Here is a 26,342-nt window from a genome sequence, read left to right as displayed (position 1 = left end):
GAGTACGATACAAATGAACTGAACCCTCCTCACCTAAAAAAAATCCTGTAATTAAAATGAACCAAGCTTGGCTCCAAAAAGAGGTGAGAAAACACATGTCCCTCCCTCTTATAGGTCCAGAATATGGCAGACAGTGTCAGATTCAGCTGATGTGTGGTTAAGTTTTGCTGATAGGCATTCCTTCCATTTCTTTATTACAAAGGAAGACTCACTGGGTTGGAAATGAAGGTGGTATAGTTGGAGATCAAGGTGATATAAAAACAAATGGAAACAAAAAAGCCTCACACTTTTTGGAAACTCATAAGATGTCATACATGAAACTAAGATTTTCTTTAAGCTCAGTAAAATTTTTAATAATTCTGTATATATGTACATGTGTGTCTATATATATATGCATGTGTGTAGAGCTACACATACATACACACATATACATAAACATACATGTATTTCTAGTCAAAAATGCCCATATAACTTCATTATTTTTTTAAAAATTAAAGTTCAGGAAAGCACTAAGCAATAAATATATCATCATAAACTTCTTTAAGAGCAATAGGTATTTTGCTGGCCTCAAAGTAATAATAAATTTATTTTTATATAATATTTGGTAAATTGTAAGGCATTTTCCTTACAACTCTGTGAATCAGATAGCAAAGTCATAAATGTCACCCTAATACACTGCAAATATTTTGGTTTTACAAAATTCTTTGGCTGTAATTAAATAAAATATGAATTATAATAGGACTTGGGTTTTTAGATGTTTAACAGTAAACTCTCAGGCATCTAAAATACAAATCCAAACTAAAAACTTTCATATTCTATTACAGAAGTAGAGGGGTGTGTGTTTGTGTGGGTGTGTATGTCTGTGTCTGTCTGTCTGTGTGTCTGTGTGCATATGGCCTAGAAACAAGCAGACAACCAGAATAAATGGTATAGCATGAGAACATTTTAATAAAAGCTAAAAATACCCTGCAACACATAATAAAAGGATAAATATAATGTAAGGCAGCATTTTTCAAGCCAATGTGGCCATACAGCATTTGAAAGGTACTGATAAAACCTGTGTTAATTTAGAAGATACCCCAAGGGTAAACAGAGAATGAGGAGATTTTAAAGGAATATTAAGGAAACTAAGCCTATCTTGATAGTGAAAAATATTCACATAAAAGAAGTGTTTTTTAACAAATGATTTTATATTTGAGAAGACAATAATACTAAATACTTAAGTTCTTTTGCATATCCCCTACTCACACTCAGAGGAATGCCAGAGCGCTGACAAAACAATTTGGGAAACAGGAATGTAAGTTAATGACTTTGGCTTTCATATAAGTAGTAGTCTGGAATTTCCCAAGATGCATATAAATCATAACTAGATCAAAAAGGCTCTTACTTTCCCACCTAGAAGTCAACAAGAGAGAATGAGGGTTGTAATGGTAATGGGAATTTGAAGATCTTCCCTGCCCCTTGATAGGCTTAAGTGAATTTGAGAACCTTCCCTGATTTGAAAATATACTCTGCCCCCAATAGGCTGTATGTGGTCACACACATGGAGGTGTGGTGGAAGGCTTGCTTTGCAGGAACGCCCACCCCTTGTTACTTTGTGATTGCACAGTGGGTCAAGAAGGTTGTGATGTTCTCTGACCCTGGAGAAGGCTATATATACCCTGATGTGAGGTTTTGCTTTGGAGCTCACTCATGGAAAGAGTTGTGTGATTTGGCCAGATGAGACTCTGGGCAGCCATTGAGGCCCCGGCTTTGAAATCCCAGATGTTGGTGCTTTTCTCTCTGGTAACTAACTAGGTATGAATGTAATGGTCAGACAGCTGGAAGCCCTGTCTGCTGGTCTGTTTTTCTGTCTGTATTTTTTGTCTGTTTGTGACTTATGTTTGTATTTTCTCTGAAGTTCTGGGTGCTGACTTTTCCCCCTGAACTAGGTAAATGATATATGTTTGATTAAAGTAAGATGGTTAACCCCTTTTTGAGTTGCTTTCCTTTAGAAAAGCAGATCAAAGAACCTGTGCTAGCAGCCATCCTGGGTATGCTAGGGTGCTTGCTGCTACAAGAGTGAAATAGAAAGAGGTGCCAAAAGGGATCATAAGAACATACATTTAGAGGTAGAAAGGACCTAAGAACTATACAACCCACTTAAGATTAGAAATGAAGATGTAGCGCAATCCAGGCTAGCACTGAAAAGAAATGAGAAGATTCAAGTAGAGCTGACTTTGGGAGCAAAAACCACTACTTTGAAATGATAAGAAAATTTAAAAAGTCTATAGAAATCAAGGGAAGTTAAGAAAGATTAAGCCTAGGTTCACTTACATTTCCACTGAAGACCAACATTAACATTTAAAATTTAACTCTGTAAAATGGAAAAATGTAAAATTCTCTATTTGGATTAAAAAAAACAAACAATTGCACAAGCATAGAATGGTGGAATACAATGTAAAAATAGCTTTTGGGACTTGCAAAACAAAATGAGTCAAGTATAACATGGAAGTCAAAGAAGGTAGCAGGATCTTGGGCTACAGTAGTTCAGAAACAGTAAGGTGTCCAGAACAAGGGAAATTATAGTCCTATTGTATTCTATCCAGGTTAGTCCAGAGTTGACAGATGTGATCATTTAATTAAAAAAAAAAAAGATTCTGCACAATAAAAGGCAATTCCCAAAATGAAAAGAAATACACTAGAAACTTATCTTCATAGTAAATATATGTTATAAAACATGTATGTGCCATCTACAAGGCCATCGTAAAGCTAGAGGACTGTGACCAAGATGATGAGGGGATACAAAACCTAATCTCAAAGTAAGGACTGGTTGAAAGGAAAAGACGGTTAGCCAATGTAAGAGAATATTCTTTAGGGGGGCATAATAGTTGTCTTCAAGTTTTGAAGGGCTCTTAGGTAAAAAAAAACCCTCTCCATCTTATTTAAACATTTCTAAATCAAGTGGTAGTTGCAGAAAAATTCTGGGCTACTAATACTGCAAGACACTGGCAGATTCTGATGAAAGCCCTGAGTCTATTTTCCGAAGAGCAAGGAAAAACTTTATCGACTCAAAACTTTCTAAAACTAGAATGTACAGTGAGTCAAGTTAACAAGTATTTATGCATAACATGTTTTTTATTATTATGGCATTATGTCAGGCACTGTACTGGGAATACAACTATAAACAGAAAGCCAGTCCCCACCACCAAGGAGCTTACATTCTAATGAGAGAAGGCAATACATAAAAGAAGATGAAAAGCAGAAGTGACAGGGAGAAGGAAAAAGTGCCCATAAAGGGTCATGGCAGAGAATGTCCAGAGAATCAGGAATAGAATCCAGAGAACAAAGACATGACTTGGCCTGGGCACTTTCCTTAAAAGTGAGGTTCAAGGAGGAAAAATGATCAATCAGAGAAAAAGGCAGTAGAAGTAGAGTATCCTCTGAGGGTAAGAAGGCTGCTGGAACTAAAGTATGACAAGTCTTGGAATGAGGTCTTTAAGGGAAGGTTAGAAGGCAACCTGTCAAACATACAATAGAGAGGATTCCTATTCAAGTGTAGGTCCCTTCCACTTCGAAATTTATGAAAAATGTCAATTGTCCAATGAAAAAATGGTCAAAGGATAGGACGTCTTTGATGGAGGAAATAAATTGTTAATAATCAGCTAAAAACTTCTTTAAATTATCCAATACAGGGTTGTATCTTAAATTATTATATACTTTAATGATATATATAATAACATATACTATATACAATACTTTAAATTATCCAATAGGTGGTGCAGTGAATACAACATAGGCCTTGGAATCAGGAGGACCTGAGTTCAAATCCAGCCTCAGACACTTAACATTTACTAGCCATGTGACCTTGGGCAAGTCACTTAACCCCAATTACCCTGCATTCCCCCTTCCAAAAAGCAAAAAAATAAAATAAAATAAATTATCCAATACCCAAAGAAATGCAAATAAAAAAAACTTCCAAGTTTTCTGAAAAAGAAGCACTTGGACACATTATAGTTGGAACTGTACCCAATGTGCATATGTCTCTGGGAAGCTATCTTACAACATACACAATGAGATATTAAGTGGATCATACTCTCTATTCTACCAGCACAAATTTTTGTTGTTGTTCTGCATCTTTGATTTCATCAGTATAGAGAACTACTAGTATGGAAACTCCCTGATCAATGCAGACCAACTATCCTGTAAAGCTGAGAACTTTGGGTTTTTTCCTTCACCTAATTTCTGTGATTTCAAAACAAAATGAAAGGACAAATATATAATATGACAAAAAGGACATATGTAATATATAAATATATACTAATTATATAATCAATATATTATATACAAAGGAAATATAATATAAAAAAAGAAAAGGAAAAAAAAGACTATTGGACTTCTGGAGAGGCTTCCTGGGGGGCTCTGGGAGGTTAAGTAGCTGAATTTGATTCTAGAGCTTCCTGACTCCACAAGCAGCTTTATCCCTGACCAGATGCTTCCTCTCATTAATATTTCAGCCACTTTATTTGTGGTAAACAAAAACTGGAAACCAGTCTACGTTTCAATGACTCTTGTGGAGAATGGTTGAATAAATTGTGGTATATCAACACAATGACATATTACTGCCTCATAAAAAATTATATATGAAGATTAAAAATATGGAAATATTTATACAAAGTCATGCAAGGCAATGAATACAGCAGAAGAAAAATTGGCTGAATTTCTACAGGATGATTACATTACTTAGTCTGCAGACTATACACATATACTTAGATACAACAATAGGAGCAAAACTAAATACCCAGATGGAAAAGAAGGAGCTAGAGCAAATAAAATTGTAATGTATCTTAATTTTATGGTCTTATCTGGAATTTCATTCTACTTTTTTGCTAATTTTTATCGTTTATCAGAAAAAACTTTTTTTTTAATGGAGAGGATACCTTATTCACTAAAAGATTGTGTTGACCTTAATAATTTACAAAATAAAAAGATCACAGATAATTTGCCCTTGCCATTCCTGAATAACTTTTTTAAATTATTTAAAAACCACAATAATATGACATTTTTCTTGAAGTGAGTCATTAAGATAAAAATAACAATCATATAAAATCTCTGTCAAAACAGTTGGTATTAACAAGTTCAAAACATCTACCAAGTTATAGCCAAAGAACTGAAGCAGTGACTCCTAGTAATTCTAAAATTATTAATTAATGAATCTAAAAAATTATTTTAAAGTTAAGGTAATAAAACTCCTGTATATGTCCTTTGGGAATAAAACTGAAAGAAAAACTATCCCGAGAGACAATGTTTGTGCCATCACTTATAAATTGTACTGGTGGGATGGCTGACTCTCTTGTTCTCCAATGATTCAGTTAATTAGAATACCAGGATTACTTACCACATTTGATGTTTCAAGTTGAGAAAATCCTATACTTTGGTCATATAGTCTCAAAATTATCAAGTTAGTATCCCTTGTATATTTAAACTTTTGAAAGAATGAAATAGTCTAGAATAATGTTTACTTAAAATAACTGAATTATTTAACAGAAAAAAAACCATCCACTTACAACATTGTCGGCCCAGTCTGCTAGTACTGTAGCAATGTAGTTGACAGCATTAAGAATTGCACAGTATCGAAAGGCAAGGGAGGCTCTGGTCTCTTCTTTCATAACCTGAGTTAATCGTATCCTGAAATCATCAACTAAATCTTTCTGTAACTCCAGAAACTGAAGCTTTCTAGAAGCTGTAGGAAGATTCTTGTACCTGTCTGCACAGAAAGTCAAAACAACATTGGGAATTTGATTTAACGGATATTTCCAAATTAGAAATTTTCAGTGTTCTTTTCAAGTCATTTGTTTTCTAAAAATACAGGAAAATTATTAAATTGGTTACAATACACAATCATGGCCCCTTTTTTTGTGAACTGTTACTGCCAGCAGACAAGTATGGAAACTTAAGAGAGAGTGGATGGACAGAGCCAGGACAGCTAGGACAGGGGTGGAGGACCTGAGAGAGCATCTGGAGAAGAGATGGACAGAGACTATGGTGTCTCCCTTTGACATATATAAATATTAGGGAGAACATTTCTCATTATTATACCAATTCAAAAAGAATAACATCTTCCTCTATTTTTATAATTTATAGTCAAGAATATACTAACCAACCAACTATTAAGTATTTACTGGAGAGACTTAAGATTCCCAAGCTCTGTGTTTTATGAAATTTCTACTCATTTGCTTTTATCTGGAGCAGTACAGCAATCTTCTCCATATATATATAAATTCCTAAGGTCTCTTCTGAATTATTAAAAAATTTCAGAAGTAGAACACTGGGTCATAATCTGCCCAAATCTAAATTTTTAAGATGGCTCTGTATTACAGAGTGTGGTCTTCATTTTAACTGAAGTAAGATTTTCCAATTACTTGAAAATACACATTTGAGTAGTCAAATCTCAAAACATAATTACCTGTTATAACCAGCAGCAAGGTCATAAAAGTCTCTGCACAATCTGGAACTTTCATTTCATCAACATCAGTAATATCCTTGTACTGTGAGACCCAGGCAGCTTCTGATGAAAGCATCGAGTCCATCTTCTGAAGAGCAACTGAAATGAATACAAAGTTATGTCACTTGAAGTGTTCATACCACCCATCTTCAAACTCAAGTTTCTTAGGAAGGATCATGATTTAAAAAAAAAAGAAACAAAAACTCTGAAACTAAACACCTGCCATTTTCCATTGTCTAAATTACATCAGACCTTCTTATTTTAACATTAAAATACTCATTCCTAATGAAGGTGTCCTAAAATAATTATGTATTTAATTGACATATGCTATTACTGAAGATTCTTCTGACATTGTAAATACTATAAGCCAAAGAGTCATAGAATCATAGATTTAAAGCTAGGAAAGACATTAGAGACTATCAAGTCCAACCCCTTTATTTCACGAGAAAATTGAGGCAGGCAGAAGTGACTTGCCCAAGATCATAAAGCTAATTAAGTATCTGAGGCAGGATCTGAACTCAGGTCTTCTTGACCTCAAGTCCATATCTACCACCTATAGTTATTTTTCTTATGCCATTCTCAGAATCACAGAATTTTAGAGTTAGAATAGATTTCAGGAATCATAGTATTTTCTGTATCATGGACCCCTTTGGCAGTCTGGTGAAGTCTATGGATGCTTTCTCAAAATATTGATTTTTAATATAATATATTTTCAAATATAAATTCTATTAAAATAATTATCAAAATTTAAAAAAATTTTATGGAGACCAAGTTAAGAACCCCTGATCTAATTCAATTAACCCTTGCATTTAACAGATGAGGACATTTGTACACGCCCCAATAAAAATATAAACTATACAATGGTTAGGAGTAGTAAAATTCCACAAGAGGAAAAGGAAAGGAAGTAATTCAACTGGTAAACCCCAGACCAAAAATAAGTTATTTCACTCATGTAGGTCTTACATTAAAGGACAGAATGTCCAATATGAAGGAATATTCTAATGGTAAGAGTCTTTTATCATTAGATAGTAGAGATAAGAGTTCTTTGGAATCTAGAAAGGGTGACAAGTTCTCAGAAGACTTCAGTCAGTTGTGTACAAGGACCTGGCACTTCTCATCTCTGTTCCTGTAGCTTCTGGGTCAACACAATCACCCTTCTTAAACATCTGCCTCCTCTTTTTCCTTTTGCCTATATATTTGTTTCTTTCTCCACCTAGCTCTCATGGCAAGACGGAAATGAATGAGATGGCACTAAACCTGAGAACTCAGGATCTTTCCCTCTAATCCTGCCTCCTTTTCAAACTCCCCTATTTATGTTGTGTATACCACTGTATTCCTACTCACCTACATTTGTAACCTAAGGCACCTTAAATGCTTCCCTCTCATTTCCCTTACCTATCTCCAAATAGTTGTCAAATTCTGTCAGTTTTCTTCCATGGCATCTCTTATACATGCTGCCTTCACTCCACTCCCATGGCCGTTATGTTAGTACGTACAAGCTAATCATCATCTCTCATCTGTACTATTAGAATAGTCTCCTAATTGGTTTCCCTGCTTCTGATCTCTCTGGGCCAGGGGAAAAGCACAAAAACAATAAACCATATATGTACACACCTTGTCTCCCTCCCAAGCCTAATAACAATACAGCTTCTTACATTTTCTTTCCATGGTTAACCATCTTTGAAAGCAGGTCTCCTCTGAAAGAATATGCATACAACTAGGAAAGCTGCTGGGATATCCATGAACACTTTGTAGCTCCCTTTCAAACAGAAGTACTTCATCCACCAAGTGACAGAAGAGACTGTCATCATACAAAAGACAAGGAATATCAGCAGCTAATTTCTCAAGAACCAGCATCATAAGAGCACGAGAAAATTCTAGCTAGAAGAAAGAGAAGCACATATATATAAATAACATGTCAGTATTATGTAATACACACTTAAGCTTTAAAATGGGCACTCTGATAATGGTTTTCTTACCCTTGCATTTACAGAAGAGCCGACTTTATCTAATATTGGCTGAATTTTCTCATCTAGAAACCTGGCATGGTTTCCAATCCACATAAGTACCTGAGTCAGGTACCACTCAGGCTGAAAAAGAAAACAAAACAAAAATGTGTTACAAAATCAGGATTAAAATTAACCTTACAAAATACATTTATTTCATTGCCTAACACAATATCATAATTAACCTCATTGAGGTCAATTGAAAATCCTTCTATCTGAAAAAGTAGTATTTCTGTCCTATATTTTATACTTAACTAGAATTTGGCATTAAAGTGTTCAAATATACATCAAACTAATTCCAATATCCACAACTTTAAAAAATGGTGCTAAAAGCTAGTAACATACTTTTTAAAAATTAATTTTCTTTTATTTATTATTATTTTTGCTTTTTGGAGGGGGGAAGGTAGGGCAATTGGGGTTAAGTGATTTGCCCAAGGTCACATGGCTAGTTTTGTGTTAAGAATCTGAGGCCAGATTTGAACTCAGGTCCTCCTGACTCCAGGGCCAGTGCTCTATTCACTACACCAACTAGCCACCCCTAGTAACATACTTTTAAAAAATACTCAGGGTACACAGAAAAAGAAAATGACTATGACAGTCTGTAAAATGAGAAATTTTGGAATGGGTACTTAAAAATATGACTTTGTTTTTTTTCCCTTTTAAAGGAGAAATTAAAATAATTTCTAAAAAGAAATTATTTTAAGCCAGTCTGTGTTATGCCTTCATCTTTCTAATATCAGAGTTCAATGCCTAAAATCAAAGGCAATTAATTAAATTATCCAATAGAACCCTCTCCAGATTGGAGCTACATTAACTATATACAATGAGGTTTGATAACAAATAAAAGAACCATTTTGAATTCTGATGGTCTTTCCCCCTCGAATTTCACTCTTTCCCCAAGGACCTAGAATACATGTCTCTGAGAATTATTCATGACAGTATTTCTGGCTGAGAGGGGCAAACAGTTTTTGAGGAAAGAGCTGGTAGCAGAATACTGGTTTTAAAAAGGCTAAGCCTAAAGATACATAAATAAACAATAACTAAAAAAACCCCCCCACAAAATAAAGGCTGAGCTTGATAAAAAACTTGACACAAGTCCAAACATTCCTTGCTGTCCCTCCATGACTTCAACTCCATAGCCCTGTCCTCTTCTAGACTTCTCTCTGTTCAGCCCTGCTCTATTTCTCTTTTCTCCTCCAAAAAAGAAGTTTCATTACAAACAAAAGTAAATCATTGTTTAAAAAATCAGTATATCTCCCATGCTCATTAAATCCTTATTTATTTTCAAATTACAGAAAGGCAAACTATATTTTAACTATTGAATAAACAATGCATTGAACGGTGTGGTTTTTAATAACATCATTATTATTTTATGAAAACAAGCATATGCAAGATTGTTTCCCATTTCTTCAGGTTGAAGAAAGCCTGAATGCATGTAGTGTGAACAGAAGAAATTCCTAAACAAAAAGTTAGCCAATGGGCAACAAATGGAAAGTTACACGGTTGACAGTAATCTCTATCCCAAAGCCCTTCCCTATCTCCCATTTTTCTGCCCTCTCCTTGTACTGACCTACCTTTTTCAGGCTCAACCTCTGCACAAAATCCATTGCTCTGCATCTTCCAGCTTCCTCTTCCTTCTCCTCCTCCTCCTCTTCCCCCCTCCCAACCTTGGAAGAATCCAAACGCTAAAATGTATGTGGATCCAGTTATAAAAACGGACATAATAAAAACATCCTTGTATTCTTGTTTTAAGAAAGGTAATTAAGTAGTAGAAAGAGTTTGTTGCAGTGCAAGCAATAGTGTTGCATCATATTAATGGGATAAATGGCCCAACTCATGCACATCACAAGTCCCATAAATGCATTTTTCTAAGGTAGGTTTCTAGTCAGACTAAAGGAATCTGGATTTCTAAAGAACAAAATGTTAACCCCAAAGGTTTCTGAATGGAGTCATGTTTTCATTTAAAACAACTAAAGCATACAAATAATATTTGATGCAAAGAAAAATCTCATATAAAAGATGACAACTTCATACCTTGCTTATAACATTAGTTTGTCGATTCCCACTGAAGTGATACCTGAACCTCTTCTGGAGGGGAGTCAGCATAATCTGAATGGGAAGGATGACCAGAGGTGAAGCTGGAAGAGAATATTTTTCTGGAAGTTGTTTTGGTTCAGTCAGTAATTCATCTCTGAGATGATTAAGTCAAGGTAAAAGTCCCCAAAATCATATGCTTACAAATCATAAATTTATAAAAAACTATTCAGCATTGGAATGTAACATGATGGGGCAGCTAGATGGAACTATAGAGCCCCAGCCTTGGAGCCAGGAGGAATGTAACATGAACTTAATTTTAACCATTTTTTTTTGGTTGCTTTTTGGAGGGCAGTTGGGGTTAAGTGACTTGCCCAAGGTCACATGGCTAGTTTGTGTGTGTGTAAGTGTGGGAGGCTGGATTTGAACTCAGATCCTCCTGACTCCAAAGCCAGTGCTCTATTCACTGCGCCACCTAGCCTCCCCAATTTTAACCATTTTTATTCAGAGATTCTACTACTACTAGCTTCCATACCCCCAAGGAGGTCACTGATAAGAAGACCCCCATGTACACCACAATATTCATAGTAATTTATGGTTAAACAAAGAATGTAATGGCATGATACTGTGTTTTAAGAAATGACAAATATGACTACAGAAGAGCAAAAGATCTATATAAACTGAGGTAAAATGAATTAAGACCCCCCAAAACCCAAGATATAGAATGACAATAACATAAATAGAAGCAATCACAGAACTCTCAAAAGTGCACGATGCAAGATTACAAAGAACAAGCATGTCTCCAAAGAAGATAGGAGAAGACAGCTTATCTTACCCCCTTGAGAGGTAACAGATCCATGGGCATAGTACACTACACATATTTTCAGACTTTTTTGAAAGACTGATCAGTTTTCCTAATTTTTTCCCCTTTATTTTTCCTTTTTTTTTTTTTGTTAAAAATACTATTTTTTATTTGGGATGGTTCTCTGGGAGGGAGAAAGGGGAATTTGGGGGATATAAAAGTATCAAGAATTTATTTTAAAAAACAAACACAAAATATATAACGTTTATTAAATTAAAAAAATTAATACTGAAATAAGTTAAATTATTCAACTGTTACATTCATAGCCAACTCAAGCAGTAGCTTAGTATCCTAAAAATACGAAAGAAAAAAGAACAGTTTCCATTAATCTTGGTAAATCCTTTATGAAGGATTTACGGTATACTATGATTAAGAGTTACAACAACATGAAATATGGAGGGGTTAGAATTTTCATTAAGTGGGTGATCACCATTTGCCTGGCAAATCAAACCTCCACCACCAGCTTGACCACCATTCTTCCCTCAAACCTCGACAGTCTCATATTCTGAACCCCAAAGTTTTGGGAATAATGGTGCTCAGATATGCTTCCAGCTCAGTCACTGCACGCATCTTTGAGGAGAAAAATCATTGTGGAGAAGCTCAGCTTCCTCACCACCAGAAGTAGCAACTGCTGACTCTCTGCCCCCAAAAGGTAGATAAGCAAAAGAGTCCTGGGAATGGTAGCATCCCCAGAATAGACGATCAGTCCTTCTTCTAGCCCAGCCTTCATAGCTATCGTTGTGGGAAGGGACCAGTCATCACCACCAGGCTACCCACCAGGCAGGCAAATCAGACTAGTAGAAATAGTAAGACACCCTGAGAGAGAGAAAGGAAGCAGCCTGTGCCAAGCAAGTTAAACCATCACCACTAATTTGACCACTATCTCCTTTCAAACCGTGATGGAGATAGCTCAGGACTCTGAACCTAAGAGCCCTGGGAAAAGTAATGCTTCCAGCTCAGAAGAGTGAATTGATCCTGTGTTATTTTTTTTATTGATCCTATTTACAATTAACTGCTTTTGTCTTAAGTCATGGTTCTCTGTTTCTGAACTTGGTCCAGAGTTCATCTCATCTGTAATGTGTTAAGTTTAAAAATCCAATTCTCTTGCTAATCATAGATCTATTCTTGCCTCAAGGAATTTAACTGACCTTGGGGAATGCTGATGAACACAAGGGAGCCAGCCCTAATAGCTTTATACCACCAAGCTATCCTTCAATGACGTTTGGTTTACCATCTTGCATCTGAACTCTCAGGAGAGGAGGGGATCACTGCTAGCCCTCACTACCAAACGTCTAACCAATCACATTGTTCCCTGCACCTTAATTCTGTAACCAATCATGTTACCCTCGATCCTATGATATCATCTCCCCTGTTCTGGTTTTTGTTCTGCACTCCCCAAAACCTATATAAGGGGAACTCTGAACTTTTGCTTGGGGTTCTTGTCATAAATGGAGGCAAGCCATTGACCCATTTATTTACAGCAGCATGACCCTGCTAATAAAATGTTATCTTGCTCAGAAAATTGTCCATTTACCTTTTGCTAAATTTCACTTGAAACATAGCTCAGTGTCTACAGTCATTACACTGAGAAGCAGTTTCTGTGGAAACACATCCTGGCAACTGTTCTTGCAGGTTTAGCTGTGCTAAAGCCATAGTTACTGAAGATCTAGGACTTGTTACCAAAGTCCCTGGCACTGTCAAATGGTCCCAGATCAGAAATTCATATGAGCTTTTTTCAGAGCAAACAACATTAAAGAAGAGACAGTAACATCTGCTTTTCTGCTGCAACCTAAGGATCAGGGGACCTTTCCATCTGATTTACAGATAAAATCTTTCATATGTCTCTACAATTAGAATATGAAATCCTTGAAAGTAAGACAGGCACTGTATTACTTTTCTATTTTCATCCCCAGTGCTTTGCATAAAAGAGCTTAATAAATTCATTTTTCATTTGTTCACTCATAGATCATGCAAAGCATCATGGTCAATAATGATAAGGAAGATGACAATGATGATAAGGTCCAACTGTTATGATGCTTTTCCCAACATTACTCATAAGTACTGCAGGCATTATTAGTCTCATTTTACAGATAAGGAAACTGAGGATCGAGGTTAAATTTTTTTCTATAATCGGACCCTCCACTTCCTTTCCTCTCATTCTCTTCTTAGCTCTCTACAGTGTGGCTATCATCAGTCACCCAAAACCACTCTCCCTAAAGTTGCCAATGATCTCTTAACTGCCAAATCTAATGGCCACTTCTCAATGCTCATTCTTCTTGACCTTTCTGCAGCATTTAATACTGCTGACACCCCTCTTTTTGATATTCCTTCTACCTATCTGACCACTCTTGCTCAGTCTCTTTGCTGGATCTTCATCCAGATCAGACCTGCTAGCCATGGTTGTCCCACAGAGTTCTAACCATATCCTCTTTTTTTTCTCCCTAGGGATGTCAATGGCTTCCATGGATTCAATTATTATCTTTATGCTGTTGATTCTCAAATTGCTTTTCCAGCAAATTCATCTCCAAATGCCTATTAGACATCTCAAGTTGGAGATCCTATAGACATCTTAAACTCATCATGTACAAAACTGAACTCATTCCCCACCTCCCCCACCCCAAATCCTCCCCATTTCCAAACTTTTCTGTTACTGTGAAAGGTACCCCGGGCTCAAAACCTAGGCGTCACCTTGACTCCTCACTCTCACTCACCCTTCCTAGTCGATTTCACCTTTTAACACCTCTTGCATATGTTCCCTTTCACCCTCCAACTCTGCTACCATCTGGCTATAGGACCTCATCATCTGAGACCTGGCCTACTGCAACTGCCATCTTGTTGTTCTGCCTGCCACAAGCCTCTCCCCACTCCAAACCATCCTCCACTTAAAGTGGAGTCAAAGTGATCTGCCTAAAGCAAAGTTCTGACCATGTCTCTCCCCACTGCTCAATAAATTCCAGTGGTTCCCATAATCCCCAGGATCAAATTTAAAACCCTCTCTTTGGAGCTCAAAGCCCTTCTTAACCTAACCCCCTCCTAGATTTCTAGCCTCCGTATGCCTTACTCTCTCCCACAAACTATGACACAGTGACATTGGTCTCCTTGATGTTCTTCAAGAGACACACCATCTCTAGACTTTACTTTTTTTTATTTTTATTTTTATTTAATTTACTTTACATCTTTACTTCTTAGCTTCCTTCAAGTCCGAGTTAAAATCCCATCTTCTTGGGGCGGCTAGGTGGCACAGTGAATAGAGCATCGGCCCTAGAGTCAGGAGGACCTGAGTTCAAATTTGGCCTCAGACACTTGACACACTAGCCATGTGACTTTGGGCAAGTCACTTAACCCCAATTACCCTCCAAAAAGCAAAAATAAATAAATAATTAAATAGAATAAAATAAAATCCCATCTTCTACAGGAATGCTTTCCTGATGACTCTTAATTCTAGGGCTGTCCTTCTATTGATTACTTCCAATTTATACTGCATGTAGCTTGTTTGTACATAGTTATTTACACATTGTCTCTCCCATTGTCAGCTCCTCAAGGGTAGGGACTGACTGTTGTTATTTACCTTCTTTGTATCCCCAGTGCTTAGGACAGAGCCTGGCACATGGCAGACACTTAATAAATGTTTACTGACTGACTGACTCCCAGGCTTACAGTGTTAGCAACTGTCAGAGATCAGATCTAAACCCCTCTTCTGAGTCTCAAGTTTAATGCTATTTCAACTATACCCCAGTAATTCAAAAATTATTTTCATGCCTGTGTACAAGAAAGGTACTGTGTAAATATTAGAAATATTTCCTATTCTCAATATGAACTCTCATTTTATACTCTAATAGGTCTAGAGCAGATATGTATTCAAAACTTGCCCAACAGAGCCAATTTGTCAGTTTTTCCTCTAAAGATAACAGAATAGGGGCGGCTAGGTGGCGCAATGAGAAGAGTGCCGGCCCTAGAGTCAGGAGAACCTGAGTTCGGATCCGGCCTCAGACACTTAACAAACACACAAACTAGCTGTGTGACCTTGGGCAAGTTACTTAACCCCAATTGCCCTCCAAAAAGAAAAAAAAAAGAGAACAGAATAAACAAGAGTATTGACAGTAATGAGATTACAGAGGAGAAAACAAATTCACAAAATGTCTTTCAAGAAAAAAAAACTTAGATTTTCCCCTATTAAGAGACTGAATTCTACTCTAGTGTGAGGACATAATGAACCAGAAAGAATAAGGAAAAAAGAAAAAAACAAAAACTATGACTCCCTCTCGGTGGGGTGGGGAATGAAGGGTCACACTCCCTTGGGTAAGATCCCAGCACATACAGTTATAAGCCTTTTCTGAAAACGATTCCCATGGGCCACAAGTATGTTCTGTACCTACGTATGGCCATATCTCAATAAATAAAATGTCAGCTGCTTGAAAGCAATGACTACTTTTCTTCTGCTTTTAAGTCTCCAGTGCCTAGCAGAAAGCCCATTAACACAGCAGGCATGTAAAACATTTACTGACCGATTTCTTTTTTTTTAATTTACGCTGTAGATACTTTTATATGTACGTGTCTCCCCTCCCACATGAGAATCTAAGTTCATTTTTCTTTTCTTTTTTTTCTTGCTTTTTGGAGGGGGGGAAGGTAGGGCAATTGGGGTTAAGTGACTTGCCCTTCGTCACATGATTAGTTTTGTGTTAAGTGTTTGAGGCCAGATTTGAACTCAGGTCCTTCTGACTCCGGGGCCAGTGTTCTATTCATTGTGCCACCTAGCCGCCCCTGATTGATTTCTAATATTTGTCTCAAGGAACCTATAGGTATGATAAAAATAACAGATACAAAGTAACATTTTCTCTCTGAAGGAAATACAAGTCTCTTGGGTCAAGCAAACATTCTGAAATTCTTACTCGACCTATAAACATTGTTTTAAAAGAGGACATTACATTTTATGCAAGGGCATATGAAGATCAGGTCCAAATCCAATGACAATAATATAATAATTTCTAAGTTCATCTCTCTCTCTCTCTCTCTCTCTTACACACACACACACACACACATACAGTGCATTTTAAAAAGATTTCACTCTTTAATCACATACTGACTGCATAAAAAATGTTAGTTCCAAAAAGATACGAGGTTTGAAGTTTCAGAAGTTGACAGAACAGTGTCTCTAAGTTACTATATACCTCTGGTGTGCCAGTTATTTTACTTAAGCCAACATTCTGAGGCTGAGGGGGTCCAATGAATGGCCAATGAAGCTGTGTTAATACCTCTTCAAAGTCACTGTAATAGAAAATTAATACTAGTATATTTTAGTTAAAACAGAAATCTACATAAACTCTCCATAATATTTAGCATGGGTATGTTACCTACCATGTTAGCTTGTCCTTGAGGATTTTATGCCAGAATTTAACAGTGGACCTAACAAAACTAAGGAGATGAGAACATGATGATTCCTGAAGCTTAATATCCAGTTGTGCCATGGATACTAAAGTAGTAGCTGCCTCTGGTACATTATTGGTCATTAAATATTGTTGAATATTATCACTGTAAAGCAAAGATTAAAGTCAATTTGCACATAGTACAATAAAAAAAATTAGGAAAACTGTTTAAAATCAGAAAAAAATTTCCCACTGACTTTTAGATAAAACTGAATATAGCCCTAGATTAAACAAAATAATGATATAGGCAACATTTACCTTTCCTCCATTCTCATTTGTAATCCTTTAATTACTATCTAATACCCATCTGCTGCCCCAAACCCTCTCCCCATCCTCCCACCAAGGCAGGATCTTCCTTACTTGAACCTCAAGTTCCAGATCTCTTTCTCCATTGCCCAATGTCATTGTCCCTCTCCTCCACCATTAAAACTTACCTGACCCACGTCCCATTTTTTTCAGGACCCTGTTAGGTGACTAGCCAACCTTTCTGACTGATTCTAGATATAGTGCTAATACCATAATGCTTTACTCTTCCTTCTGTTTTATCAGAGGCCTTCAATGTTATTAATCAAAGCAATGCAGAATTTCAAACACTGTTGCAATACAAAGCAATCCTTCAGTCTTACCACATAGGTAACCTACTGCCTACTATGTCTGGCAGACCCTGATTATATGTCACCTAGTGGCAGAGTAGAAGCAACACAGACTTTGGAGTCAAGAAGACCCATGTTTGAATCTTGGTTCTGCTACTTACTACTTGTGTAACCTTGGGCAAGTCATAACCTCTCTGGGACTCCATTTCCTCATCTGTAAAATGAGGAAGTCGTACTAGATTACCTGTAAAGTTCTTTTCAACTGTAACTCTATAATTGGATAACAAGATTCTACATTAACAGCTCCATTACCTCACATGGTTGAGTTATTATTTGTGTGGTGTTCCAGTTAAGTAAGATTTCCAGATAACTGCAGCTTAGTCCCCAAAGTGCCAAGACACTAATTTCTCAAGAATAAGACCAGAAAATGTAATAAAAATAACAATACTACTTAGAGCAATTTAGTTATTCACTGTCATGCTAACTGAACTACCAAAGGATTATTTTATAGAACTAGAAGAAATGATAACAGGGGCGGCTAGGTGGCGCAGTAAATAGAGCACCGGCCCTGGAGTCAGGAGGTCCTGAGTTCAAATCCGGCCTCAGATACTTAACACAAAAAAACTAGCCGTGTGACCTTGGGCAAGTCACTTAATCCCAATTGCCCTCCAAAAAGCAAAAACAACAACAAAAAAGAAATGATAACAAAAGTCATATAGAGTCAAAAGGGTTATGAATTTCAAGGATAATAATGAAAAAAAAAGTGGGAAAGAAAGGGACCCAACAGAGACAAAAAGCACAACCTCAAATTCAATACCATCTACTACTGAATTCAAATTTTTGAGTTTTAAAATAAATGCATTCTCATTTACTTAAAAAGAATGTAATATTTAAAAGCTATTTCATATTATAAAAGTCTCAATTTCAGGGACTCCCAAGAATTACATATAAAAAGTTACTAAACAGTGCTATATACCACTGCTAGGTCTATACGCAAAAGACATCAAAGAAATGGGAAAAGGTTCCATATGTACAAAAATATTTATTACTTAGATAAACTGATGCAGAGTAAAATAAGCATAACCAGAAGAAAGAATTATATTATTCAATTCTGTAACACTGTTTTGAAGACCAATGAAATTATGAACAATGGCATGGGCAAAACCTGGAAAACAATTTATCAGTCACAACACTGGGAAGACAAACAACTTTGAAAGCTTTAAGAATTGTTATCAATAACATGACCATCAATGATTCTAGAGTATCATTGAGGAAAACCTATGACCCACTTCCTGTTAGAAAAGTGATAGGTGTAGGTACAGAATGAGACAAGGGTATTTTTATATGCAGTCAATGAAAGAATGTTGTTCTGCTTGACTATGCATCTCTGTTACAATGAATTTGTTTTTTCTGTTCTCTTTTTTCCATAAGGTATTGGGTAAGAGAGAGACAAAAAAATATTCCTATTATTTAAAAAGAACATTTAAAAAAATAGTAATGGGGTGCCACACTTTCAGATGAGGCCACTATATTATTGTTAGTTAACAAATTTACTTTGCTAGAAGAAGGCTTTCACAGATCAAGGGCAATCTGGAAATGTTTGTAATATAAAGACAAAGCGCCTCAATAAAGCTTTTTTTTAAAAGTCCAGGGTCCATTTCATTGTCACTTTGATTCTTGTAGTCAACTGACAAGAAGAGGTCACAGTCTTTCATTAGGATACATTTCTCTTTCAAGGATTATTGCAAAAACCAGATACAGGATAATACTATTTTAAGAGAGACATTTCCTATAAACCGTTCACCAGAATCTTATTGGCGTCCTCCTAGAAAACAAGTATGTGGCAAAATAGGTAAAAGAGGAATTCTGATCATCTCAGTTTATATAATTTAAACAGGAATGAGATGTTTTGGAACCCTCAACTTTACCACTGGCTTATTACTAGCTCTATCAATTGAAACCCTACAAAGCAAATATCTTCATACCGTACTTCCCTCCCCCTCCCCCCACTCCTAATCCAGTCAAACTGGCCTTCTCTCTGTTCCCCAGATGCAATATTCCATTTCCCATCTCCATTCCTCTGTACTAGCCTTCCACATGCCTGGAACACACTCCCTCCTTACTCCTGTGGCCCTCACTTCCTTTAAGATAGTACTGTCTTCTGAATGAAGCCTTTGATTCCTCCAAATGCTTGTGCTCTCCCTCAAATCAATCTTATATTCAACTACTTTAATATGTTTTTGCATTTATTGCTTTTACATTTGTGCTGCAGATTTCCATGTGTACTTGTCTGCCCCATTAGAATGCTAGTTCCTTGTGAGCAGGGATTGTTTCATTCTTTCTACTTATACACCCAGGAAAGTGCTGGGCCATTATAGGTGCTTTAATACAAGCCTGATGATTGATACTATATAAAATAACTTCCTTTTTTTTGAAAAATATGAGCAACTTATAGTCATTGAGACAGTTTTTCAATTGAAGCAGAATGTATACTTTAACTTTATTCCATTTGAAATGCTATTTTTCCCCTCTTGATTATTTTTTTCTTTAGCCTTTCAGACACTGTAATATTTCCTAGCAACAGTATATACACCACTAATTAATTTGAGGCAATTGCAGCAAACATCAATAAACAGCAAAGATAAGGCAGAGGATGAGGTAGAAAAGCTAAAGAGTTAAGGATCAAGGAAACTGAATTGAAACATTAAGTGTGCAGGACTGAGTAGGTCTCAAGTCAAGAAATTTGCCCACTAAGTACTGGGCAGGTGACACAGACCATAAAAAAATCTTTATCTTTATTCTTCTATAGATAGTACCAAAATTCAGAAGACACTTAAACAGAGGATATACATGTGCCTGGTGCTCCTCCATACAGCATATGTAAAATCATGTTACTCTCCTACTCAATAAACTCCCATAGCTCCCTTATATGGTAACTAGCTACTGCAGTGGTTAGAGTCCCTGGCTGAAATCAGGAGGACCTGAATTCAAACACCAGCTCAGACACTTAGTAGCTGTGTGCAAGTCATTTCACCCTGTTTGCCTGTTTCCTCATCTGTAAAATGAACTGGAGAAGGAAATGGCAAAACACTGCAGTATCTTTGCCGGGAAACCCAAAATGGGGTCACAAAGAGTCGGACACAGCTGAAAGAACTGAACAAGAAGCTTCCTGCAACCTCTAGAATCAAATGTAAATTCCTGTGTTTGGTATTTAAAACTCTTAACAAGTGGGTTCCTTCTCACTTTCCTAGAGTTCTTAAGTGTTATTCCTCTCCACAACTCCACAGGCTAGCACACTGTGATAGTAATGGCAATTAAAGATTCCCCTGTATTGGCTTGGTTTTCAAACTGATTGTGTTAAAACCCAGAGCTTGTTAATCCCACCTGTGGGATGGACTTGTTGATGTGAAAAGAAAGTCCTGAACTGGGAGGAGCTGGTGATGTAGATTTGGAGAGACAAGAGAGAGGAGGAAGATCTTTTTTAGAAGCAGCACCTCGTGGAGAGAGAGAGAGACTAAGAGAATTGCTGGTGGCCGCTTTGAATTGCCCTGGACTTTTGAGACCTGCCCCTCTGAGCTGCCAAGGACTGAGGAGACATGGCTGTTTTGCTGGTACTTTGTCTGTCTGTTTTGATGTTGTTTTGCCAGATTTGTCCACTGGTGAAAGACAGTCCTTTTGTTGAAGAAGTCCTGGAACCTGGCTGTTCACTAAGAAGTCCTGAGACTGTCCTGCAGACAGAGAGTGAATACTGTCCACTGGTGAAGGACAGTGCTGTTGTTGCAGGGGTCTGGAGACTGTCCTGCAGACAGAATGAATACTGTCCACTGGTGAAGGACAGTGCTGTTGTTGCAGGGGTCTGGGAATCTTTCTGTTGGTTCAGAAGCCCTGAAGGATTTTCTTGTTGTATGTTTACAGAAATCCTGGGAGAGGGCTTTGCTAATGTGTTCAGGGGTTCTAGGACTGTTCTACAGACAGAGGATGAATTCATGAAGGGACTGGCAATGTATCTTATGGCCTTGCTAAGCCTTGTCTCCCCAGGAACTAAGATTGCTGAGAACTTGCCTTGTGTCAAGATGAAGAAAAGACCTCCATTTGGGTATTAAGTGCTGTGTTTAAACTTGATGTAACTCTGGGGTAGATTCAATTGTGATCCAGGGGTGGGGAACTTTTGACCTTATGTTTGGAAACTAATCTCCATTTGAGAAGAGGGGCTTTGTGGTGGACTTAATTAAGGTATAGCCTAGGGGTGGAGAAGTATTTAGAACAGAGACTTTGTAATTGATTGAATGATTGGAAGGTCCTGGGGTGGGGTAGTCCTTGGAGATTATTTAATCACATTTAGTAAATGCTGTATTTGGAATGATGTCATGTTTTGATCTTCTCTGTTCTTGGTTGGTCACTGAATAAAATGGAGAGCACCTATGCTGGTATTCTGAACCTTGGGAAGTTGCCTTTCTTTTGGCATTACATTACACACACTGACATACTGGTCATTCCTCATACACAACACTCCATCTTCTATCTTCAGGCCTTTGTACTGGCTATCCTTTATTCTCCAAAAACTCCTTCCTCACCTCTGCCTCAAAGAATCCTTGGGTTTCCTTCAAGCTTCAGCTCAAAAGATAACTTCTAAATGAAGTCTTTCTGGGGTTTTCTGTCTGCTAGTGTCTTACCTCCTACAATGTACCTGCTTACTTTGTATTTGCTTTGTATGACTTTTATATCTGTCTACATGAGTGCATATTGTTTCCATCATTAGAATGTAAGGGCTGTGAAGGAACTATTTCATTTTTTGCCTTTGCATCACTAGTGTTTAGTACCTTCTATAGTAGGCCCTTAATAAATGTCTATTGAAAGAAAACTGTCTATACTAAATAATTTTTAACTATTTAACTCTAATTTTCTTTCAAATAGAAATAAAGCTCCCTAAAAAATTAACATTAATTCACAATACATGAAAAAATTACCATTATACTATCTTAATGACAACCAAAAGAGAAGCTTCCAGGGAAATGATAAGTAAGAATATAATAAATGAAGCATTTTTTACCTTAGTTCTTCTATTTGTGAAATCCACTTTAGATAGGCGAGATGCCGCTCAATCTCTTCTATTTGGCTAATCGATACTCCAAGTTCATCCATCCATGGCTGTGCTGTCAACAAATGGCTGTTGATTGAACTAAAGAGAAGAGTTTCTTTTTCTAGAAGCTGACTAAGAAATTTCTTTGAATCTTCAGCATTTTTTAAGGCATTCTGAATTCTTTTAGGGACTTCTGATGAAATTGTAAGTACCTGAAAACACAGACACAAAATTACAAAAAGGGAGATTAATGTAAAAATATTTGCAATCTTACTTTTTTTTTTTTTTGGAGGGCAATTGGGGTTAAGTAACTTGCCCAAGGTTACATGGCTAGTTTTTGTGTGTGGGTGTTAAGTGTCTGAGGCTGAAACTGAACTCAGGTTCTCCTGACTCCAGGGCTGGCGCTTTACTCAATGCTCCACCTAGTTGCCCCTGCAATCTTACTTTTTATATCCAAAATATTTTAAGTTCTTTATTACTTGTAGAAAATAATACAATTTCATATTATCCTAACATGGTACTGAACTAAAAAATCAGAAAAATAACCTATGTACACCAAACTCATAATTTCAAACTTTTACTTAGATTTTATCACTTCTAAAAGTTCTTATCATGCTAATGTTTTAACCCTCAATAACCTATGAGGCACTTAAAACACAGTTCACTTTAACTGTGGCTTTTCAAAAAACAGAATAAGGACAAGGGACTTTGGGATTCTAGAGAAAGCCCTGTGAACAACTAAACTAGGGATTGAAAGACTCAACCAAATTCTCTGTGTCACACAGAACCAGTAAATCACCCACTCTGGACTGTGTTTGTTTATATGTAAAATGTAAGAATCTAAGAAGACTAGAGGGAAATCAGCAAAAAGGTATTGCTGCACATCACTGCAGTTCTTCAAATTTTACCGCCTCCCCCAATTCCAACAAGATAGAAAGGTGAAATGAAACAGCTCTGTACTAGCTTTGTCATCCCTAGCTGTAAACTTGTAAAAGAAGAGAAGAGAAAAGAAGAGAGAAGAGTTCTTCCTATATTTAGAATGGTACCATGAGAGACAGCTAGGTGGTGAAGTGAATAGAGCACCAGTCCTGGAGTCAGGAGGACCTGAGTTCAAATGTGGCCTCAGACACTTGACACACTGGCTGTGTGATTTGGGCAAGTCACTTAACCCCAATTGCCTTGCCTCCCCCCCTCAAAAAAAAAAAAAGACAACATAGAATGGCACCATGAGTTAACAGGTTTTCAGAATTATGGGTTTAGGGCTGGTAAGAATCTTAACAATACTTTATGCTAACCCCTATCATGTTGCAGATGAGAAACTGGGCCCAGCTACTTTGCCAAGGTCATACAGGTGAGAAGTAGAGGGTCCAGAAGTTGAACCCAAGTTGGAACAGGAATTAACTTATTAAAGCTTTACTACAGATTCCCATATTATGGAAATATAGAGATTAGGAATGGTAATTCTTACATCTATTTTCCCAGTGGTATAGGTAAAAATACATTTTAAGCAACAATACATTAAAAAGAGCATACCTTGTTCAGGGAAGGAAGAATATAGACACAAAATTTATTTTTTTTTTTTTTACCAATTTGGTAGTCAGAAAAGAAAATCTCTTAATCTTTGCAAAAGAAACAATAATAAAATTAAGTGTAAAAGCACTTTAAAATAATTATAACATACTAACATTACCAACATCATTTTTCCACTTACATGTCATTCAAGTAGGAAATTTGTCTTTTATTTATTTTGCAAAACATTTAATAGATGGTGGATGCTTAATAAATTTAAGAGTTATACAACCATTACCTAACTCTCCCTGATCCCAAAGACAAAATGCCAGGAACAGTTTTTCCTCTCTTTATCTACAGTTACTCATTCTATACAAATTTGCATAGTTTAAATAAAAACATAGTTTAATACTTACTTGCTCTTCTAATTTTGCTTTATTTTCTGTCAGCTGTTCTATGAGTTTTCCAAGTTTCTTTAAAGACTTAAGATCATTTCCAATTTCCTTTTCTACAAATTCGGACACGTAGGAAGGAATATCACAGGTATCTACATCTTGGTTATTTTGTTCTTTTCTGACGAGAGCTGCCATTCTTAGATCACCTAATTTTTTAAATTGTACAGCAAAAAGTTACAATATTCACTCAATGACAACAACTGTATGCTACAGAACATACACAAGACAGCATGCTGGAATCACTCAAACAATCCACAAGTATTTATTAAGCTGACACTTTGGTAAGACTATGGGCTCTAAGTCCCTTAACCTCTACGTGCTTCAAGTAACTATAAGATTCGGCTACTAAATCATAGGTGGGTTAACAAAGATTCATCATACACAAAAGACTATATGGGAAAAGGATCATCACCAGACAGGGTAAATAATGTTGGAGATCATTGTTTTTTTTCCTTTCATGAAACTTAAGCCTTAGCTATTGCAACAGGCTCCTGATTGGTCTCCTGACTAGTCTCTCTCCACTCTGGTCCACCTTCCACTCAACTGTCAAACTGATTTTCCCTAAGTATATGGCAACCTCTTCTTTCCTTCCTTCAATTAACTCCAGCAGCTGTCTGAAACACAGGATTAAACAGAAAATCATCAGTTAAACGTGACTCCCTCCTACCCTTCCACCTGTATTCCACCCCCAGGACACATTGCCTTTCTTGCTCTTCCTCACACCCAACACTCTCTCTCTCTAGCATTTTCACTGGCTCTCCTTCATGCATGGAGCTTTGTCCCTTCTCACAGCCTCCTAGCTTCCCTGGCTTTCTTCAAGTCTCCGTTAAAGTGCCACTTGCTGCAAGAAGCCTTTATCAATTCTCCTTAATCATGGTGTTTTCCCTCCATTAGGAATTATTTATTCATCTGTTAATTTATCTCCAATTTATCCGGTCGTGTTTGTTCTCATTACTTAAACACTTTTTAAGAAATCATCTTGTTTTTACAAAGCTGTTTGCATGTTCTCTCTCCCCGCCCCGCCCCCATTGGACTGAGAACACTTTTTTTGGTCTTTTTTCGTACATAGGACTTTACGGGAAAACAATTACATAGAAAACTATCACAATTTTCAGTTATTAACAATAGCTATTACAATTTCTAAAAACTCAATTAAAGTAGTAAGTTTCACTCCCTAGAAATTTAACCGCGGATGGGCTCCGTGGACCCCAAGAAACAGCCCTGTCCTCCTCGATCGTGCAGACTGGAAAACCGCTGCTGAGGGAGGTCAAGAGACTTGCCCCGGGAAGAAAAGATAATAAGTGGCATAGCCGGAACTCGAACCCAGGACACCACACCCCTAACCCTCCAGAGTGTAACCCGCCGGTGCTGCTCTCTCGGGCTTCTTTCCTCTTTTGGGGGGGGGGGAGGAGGGCGGTTAAAGGTCCCGTCCCTCGTCCCCGCCCGGAGGAGGCTGTCTGTGCTCCCGAGCTCTCCCTGACCTCAGCTCAGCTCCGGCCGCCTCCTGCTCTCCGTCTTCTCGGCTCCATGCGCAGCCCGCCTGCCTGGAGCAGCCCGTGCGGTACGCGGAGAGAGCCTCTGCAGGGCCGGACTCGCAGAGGCAGAGACGGGCGTTTCACCCCGGAGAATGCCGAGGTGGCTGCCAACGCCACTTCCTTTCCCGAACTCGCTGACTTCTTCCCCTCGCTCCCAGAGGAACACATTCCTCGCTTTCCCCGGCCCCGAAAACTAAGCTGTGGCGCCATCACCTGGCTGGAGGCCGTGCTGCAGTTCCTACATACTGTGAGGCCAGAGCCCGGATCTTGTTTTGATATCTAAACTGATTGTGGTCCTGATGCTCTAAGCACTTCCTAGGAACCTGGGTAATAGTAGTAGTAATAGTACTAGTAGTAGTTG

The 26,342-nt window shown here is 37.4% G+C and overlaps 1 protein-coding gene across 2 annotated transcripts in view; it reads right to left on the bottom strand.

The window, feature by feature from the left end:
- The window catches only part of RINT1 (RAD50 interactor 1), a 31,030-nt gene extending 4,915 nt beyond the window's left edge, over positions 1-26,115 (bottom strand). For both annotated transcript variants that reach the window (XM_069106975.1, XM_069106976.1), the window contains exons 1-10: positions 25,928-26,115; positions 24,408-24,592; positions 22,453-22,694; positions 16,742-16,915; positions 16,502-16,651; positions 10,525-10,681; positions 8,464-8,574; positions 8,140-8,365; positions 6,446-6,583; positions 5,547-5,746 (exon numbers count right to left, since the gene is read on the bottom strand). In XM_069106975.1, coding sequence (XP_068963076.1) covers positions 5,547-5,746; positions 6,446-6,583; positions 8,140-8,365; positions 8,464-8,574; positions 10,525-10,681; positions 16,502-16,651; positions 16,742-16,915; positions 22,453-22,694; positions 24,408-24,581 — 1,572 coding nt within the window. In that variant the 5' untranslated portion in view covers positions 24,582-24,592; positions 25,928-26,115. The remainder of the gene's footprint in view (positions 1-5,546; positions 5,747-6,445; positions 6,584-8,139; positions 8,366-8,463; positions 8,575-10,524; positions 10,682-16,501; positions 16,652-16,741; positions 16,916-22,452; positions 22,695-24,407; positions 24,593-25,927) is intronic.
- Between the last annotated feature and the right edge of the window lie 227 nt (positions 26,116-26,342).

The sequence above is a fragment of the Petaurus breviceps genome, unplaced genomic scaffold, assembly GCF_028583685.1.
Source record: "Petaurus breviceps papuanus isolate PSGF00001 unplaced genomic scaffold, PetGlider_PUasm1.0 84, whole genome shotgun sequence".
In the NCBI taxonomy this organism is placed as follows: Eukaryota; Metazoa; Chordata; class Mammalia; order Diprotodontia; family Petauridae; genus Petaurus; species Petaurus breviceps.
This window is presented reverse-complemented; position numbering and strand designations above follow the sequence as displayed.